Source organism: Eupeodes corollae, chromosome 1 (assembly GCF_945859685.1).
Source record: "Eupeodes corollae chromosome 1, idEupCoro1.1, whole genome shotgun sequence".
Lineage (NCBI taxonomy): Eukaryota > Metazoa > Arthropoda > Insecta > Diptera > Syrphidae > Eupeodes > Eupeodes corollae.
Genome location: NC_079147.1, coordinates 196051230 through 196057229, shown reverse-complemented (window position 1 = coordinate 196057229; position 6000 = coordinate 196051230). Strand labels below are relative to the sequence as shown.

At 27.8% G+C, this 6000-nt stretch overlaps 1 protein-coding gene across 1 annotated transcript in view; it reads right to left on the bottom strand.

Annotated features, from left to right (window-relative positions):
• Positions 1-661: 661 nt before the first annotated feature.
• LOC129942090 (gamma-aminobutyric acid type B receptor subunit 1) overlaps positions 662-6000 on the bottom strand; it is a 561118-nt gene continuing 555779 nt past the window's right edge. The window contains exon 16 of the mRNA XM_056050889.1: positions 662-1841. Within this exon, the coding sequence (XP_055906864.1) occupies positions 1819-1841 (23 nt within the window). The 3' untranslated portion in view covers positions 662-1818. The remainder of the gene's footprint in view (positions 1842-6000) is intronic.

Sequence of the window (6000 nt, the reverse complement as noted above, 5' to 3'; positions counted from 1 at the left end):
AAAGCCAGGTTTCACAGGAATACGGCGTGTCGTGTGGAAATTATTGGGAGTTAAGAAAAATGTCAGCAGTCTTGCTACGAAGTCCCCTTACGTTTTGGTGAAAGAGTGCAAGCTTGTTAAGTTTTTGACTTGGTTTTCAAAGCAACACCTTGTTTTTGACTTTGAGTAAATGCTTTGACTAAAGTTTCTTTAGGTCATATATTTGTGTTGCAAATAGAATCAAAGAAATTGGGATTCGTCATTAATTTAAAAGAGGAAACCAAGCTATTTGCTTCATTGATCTTAGTACACCTAATGGATTAGCTGAAAGGAATGCTCCTGGTAGATACTAAGTGGAAAGTTATATCTTCTAGCGTTGTAACTGGGTCCAGACGAGATATAAACATTATTTTTGGTTTCGATACAGCTCCGATAGGGATGGAGATGTTTATTACAATAACAGAGTAACTATTGGAAGCTAAATTTGAGTCAACAATTTGAGGTATAAGGGGAGTTCCGGTGAGATCTGTTGGTAGGGTAGGTACTTAAAGTTGACAGTACGAAAAATTGTTAAAAACTTGTATGTTCATTTTTCATAAATGAAGGTATTGACTTTAAAATGATTTCATCCAATCCTTTATTTTCTTAAAAAATCCAATCTGTGTTTGTCTATGCACGAAAATCTACCAAAACAACAAACGACTGATAAGACATTTTTTCGGAGAATGGCGAAGAAAAAAAGATATTGACTTTGAATTATTTATCTCACACAAAATATTGTTATTTTGTTAAATTTGCAGGCAAGATAAATCGTCAGATCCTTAGAGTTCAATTATAGCTGTCATTGGTTTTTATTATTAGAATCAATCATTGGATTTTGTTTTTGCAGGTCGTAATAGAGATCAATAAAAATATCTGTCATTGAAAAAAAATTCTTGTTAGAAATCCAACAATTTTTTAGTAACAGAAATTGGTCATTGGAATTGTGTGAAATTGGAAAAGAAATCAGTGGAAGGATTCGTTTCACTTTTGAACATAGAAGTATCTGCGTAGTTCCACTTCTACTTTTTTTTCTCAAAACATTCCTTGTATGATTTCCGATGAATCAGTGCATAGTTTGTATCTCTAATCAAAGGGAAACCTAGTCAAATATATATTTAAAAACATTTCCGTATTGATTTCAATAATAGCTTTAGCTGATCCCTTAAAAAATGTTACTTCTAAACTCTTGCTCAAAAAAAAAAAAAAAAACATTTTATGTTCAAAAGGATCATCTTAGAAACGGATATTTTTAACTAAAAACCTTAATAAGTTGCTATGTTCATGTTGAATTTTTGGGTATTTCTTGTCACTTGGTATTAACGAAGTCCTCATTTTCTGTGCCAATCGATATCGATATATTTTGTCTATATTGACTGGAATATTATCATTACAAAGTATTTTTTGCCACCCTTTAAATTAGAAAAATCAATCATTTGTAGATGCAATTAAAACAATTAATTGTTGTCTATAAAAAACATATTCAAATATTAGCAACATATATAATTAGCCTATACTTAAATAACCTACAGTACATACCCTTAATTTTAAAATCAAAATTATACATAATGTGTATGTATTGTATATGTATTTAAACTTAAATGTAATTTCGTTTGTTTTGCAGGTTTTTATCTAATTTTTAGCTTACATTTAAATTATTATTTTATTTACACAGAATTGTTATGCAATAATTGTTTTTTTCTTTTCTCATAATATTTTTTTTGTTTTATTAAATTTTTTAGTAATAAATTGAATTTATTTCTTATTTACCTATCACGTGAAAGAAATTGACTCGATTTTTCATGTATGATGATCATGTGTATCTGAAAATGAATAAAAATAAAAAATTAAAAGTATTTCCAACACATTTCACATTAAATATTTAATTATTTTTCAATGAATAAACTTACCTTTGATTTTATTACTCTTAATATTCAAAATTTTAATAATATAGTTCATTTAAGCCTCCTTTTTTTATTATTATTGATAAACATAATGCTTGATGGGTAATTAAAAAATAAGCACTTAAAATATATTGAAGGAAAACCCAAATTAACTTTTGGTTTCAAAAAAATTGCTGAATTACATAAAATGTTAATAAAATGTATATGAAACAATCTGAATGAGTTTTCAACATCCTTTTCATCGTGTTTTTGTATAATTCTCGTCCGTGCGAAAATGAAAAAACTTTTTCTCCATTCAAATGGAAAAATACAAAAAGGTACTGACAAAAATATATTAAAAAAAAACTTTTGTAAAAATCCTTTTTTTTGTTTGCCTGTGTTGTACGACGACGACGACGTTAACCATAACGACACAGGTACCGTTGTACACCTTACCTTTTGCCTATCTATATCTACTGTGATGGATGGATGCTACATAGGATATTTTTTTATGCGCAATACGAAGTATCTTTTAACTATTTTGCATAATAATTTCACTTGGTTTTATTATGATAGCGGTTCGGCATCATAATATGCAATATGGCCGTTAGCACAACAATCCTGTTACTTATAGGTAAAGGTATGTTTGACATGTGTGCGTGTTTTTGTGCTTTGTGTATTTTTGAATGGGGGATATTATGCGTGGATCTGGATGATGATGATGATGGGTGGTGTGGATAACGAGTGTCCTTTGTTAAAGGACTACACCAGCTCATCTGGTATCAATTGTTGTGGTGTAAATTGCTTGCCTCCTGCCGATCTGATTCTGGTTCTGGGTCGTTGTGTTGGTCCTCGGCTGTAGTCCTGCCTGCTGTAAGCCCAAACACACAACGACAAGGACGACGGTAGGTGTATACATAATACATATATGTAGATATAAGTTGAAAGAATACAACACAAAATAATAATGCTTACCACCAGGTTTTAAAAAAACATTTTTTGGATCTAAAGTGATGGAAACGTGTTGACAGATGGATTTAAAAAAGTACTTTTTTGCGCAACCTAATGGGATCCTTGCGGTTGGCTTGAATTCATATAAGAACTTTTCTTGGTAGGTAAAGTGTACAGTGTACATAATATTTTTTTTATAATATTTTCCTTAAAGAAAATTTTCAAGCTATTGAAATTGCTGTGCTCAGCGGAAAAAAAGGGTTTTTCGTCGTTTCGTTACCATTATAATGACTACTGTCAGTCAAGCGTATAAAAAGGTTCTTCTTTTCCATTTTTTCTCAGTTTCTTTTTTTTGATGATGAGTTGTAACGACTTACAATGGAGGCTATTATGTTAAGAGGTGGCATAACCAACACACAGCACAACATCACACATGTTGGTTATTTGCACATAAAAATGATTTAAATATTTTTTGTGGTAGATTTTTTTTTAATGAAAATAAATATCTTCCAAAGTTGATACCAACAAACAAAAAGAAACAGAAATAAATTTTTGTATGCCAAACACAAATAAGTACAGATTTATAAATACAATAATTTTATTCGTAGAAGCTTAAAGATTGAAAGTTGCTTTTTCTTGCCAATTTTTCAAAAACAAATTCTTTAAATTGGATTTTTTTCTTTTTTAAAATTGTTATTTTCAAGCGTAATTGGTTAAAGTAGAATATTTATTGCTCGAGTTTGCTCATTTATAATTTATCAATTAATATTCAAGCTCATTTATCAATTGATTTTTGTCTGTCCATCTATTTGCTACAATGCAATCTTTTGTGATTGCAATCTTTTATGAGTTCAATTTGAAGATTTAATTCATTAGACCCAATCAAGATTGCAATCATTTTGTCTAAAATCATTTGATTGCAATTAATGAATTGCGATCATTTGACTCATCATTTATGGTTTTTTTTTTAACTTTTTAGGAAAAATGATTTGCTCCTGAATTTAGATTTATTATAAAAAAAGGGTTTCTATTATGTTTAAAAAATGATTTCGGGAAAAATCCAACAAAATATAGTTCAAGACAAATTGTGGAATATTTTTTATCAGACTTTTTTATTTAACTACCCCTCGCAATTTAGTGTAATCGGTCAGATTTGACGAATTGAAAATGATGACATTTCTTGACGTTTAAAGGTCCTCAGGGTCGAAATAAAAGATTTTTAGAGATACGTCTGTGAGTTCGTGTGTAATTCGAATTCAAATAAATTTTGTTAATATAATATTGCAGAAAGATGCAGAAAAGACTCTCAAAGAAATTGAGTGGGTGGTTTTTAAACATAGCAATTTCAAAAATTGCTAAAATTTTGGTTAACCCAAAACATCTCACCAACCAATAACGCTAAAAACTTGACTGAAATTTCAAATTATTTATTGTAACGCAATACCAAAAAAACAATTAACGGTTTTTTTATTAATCAAAAAAAAAAAATATTTTACGATCAAAACATAATTTTATCTCCGAAATTATTTTGTGCAACGAAGAAAAACGTTTTCGAAAGTTGGTGAAATTAAAAAAAAAATCGAATTGAAAGTTTTTTTTACAAAAAATAAAAACCTAAACAAAATACTAAAAGTTCGTAAAAATTTACTTTCGACTCAAAAATCTCTACATATATTTAAGATTATAACTCCAACTAATGTTGTTTTATAGCAAATGTTGTTATCACCATTCGGTAAAATCTTGAGATAAATCGAAATGACAGTTTTGTTACAAGAATTACGAACCTAAAGAAAAACAGTACTAAAACATGGTAAAATTAACTTTTGCTTCAAATATCTTTTCAAAAATTCAAAATATTGTCTTCAAACTAATTTTTTCTCTCTTATTTTCAACATTCAGTAATTATTTTTAACAAAACTCTAACAATCCACTTTTTCATAAAAAAAAAATAAAATCTAAAAAAAAAAAGAGGCTGGGATGCGACCCGACTTTGATAATTTCCCATCCCGTCTGTCGATTTGTCTTGCTTAAAAGTTAATCTATTTTTTGTAGATTTTATTTTTTATGAAAAAACGGACTGTTGGATTTTTATATAAAAATTACTGAATATCGAAAACAAAATTTTCTGTGAAATAAAATGAGTTTGAAGCCAATATTTCAAATTTTTGAAAAGATATTTGAGTCGAAAATTAATATTTACCAACTTTTGTTAAGTTTTTTTTTAGGTTTTAATTTTTTGTACAAAAACTGTCAATTCAATTTTTTTTTAAATTTTATTGAATACAACAATATTTTTTGAAAGATAAAAGTAGTTTTTTTTCAAAATTTTACTGAATGTTGACAACCATATTTTTTGAAAGATAAAAGTAAATTAAAGCCAATATCTCAAAGTTTTGAAAAGATATTTGAGTCGAAAATCAATTTTTACCGACTTTTATTAACTTGTTTTTTTTAGGTTTTTATTTTTTTTTTTTTAAAACTGTCAATTCGATTTCTCTCAACATTTTTCAGAATGTTGAAAAAAATATTTTGTATAAGATAAAATAAGTTTGAAGTCTAAATTTCAAATTTTTGATAAAATATTTGAGTCGATATTCAATTTTTACCAAATTTGAGAAATGTTTTTTTTTTTTAGATTTCTATCTTTGATAAAAAAAAACCGTCCATTCGATTTTTCTCAAAATTTTGTCAAAAATATTATTCTTCGTTGCACAAAATTGTTTTGGAGATGGAATCGTATTTTAGTCGTAAAATTTTGGAGGTGACAAATTTTTTTTTTCAGTTTTTTTTTTGATTTATAAAAAAACCTTGTAGTGGATTTTTTTTTAAAATATACTTCTTTGATATCACGTTACAATATATTATATCAAATTTAATTCAAGTCTCTAGCGTTTTTGGTTCGTAAGATATTTACGGTTAACCAAAATTTTCACCTTTTTTTAAACTGCTATGGTAAAAAAAACCACCCACGCAATTTTTTGAGAGCCCTTTCTGCATCTTTCTGCCTTATTATCTTTCTGCACAGACTTCTTTCTAAAAATCTTTTATTTCGACTTTAGAGGTTTTGGAATGAAACGTCGAGAAATGTCAAAATTTTTAATTTGACAATAACTTCCTATGGGAAGTTAATAGTACGCAAATTTGGTTA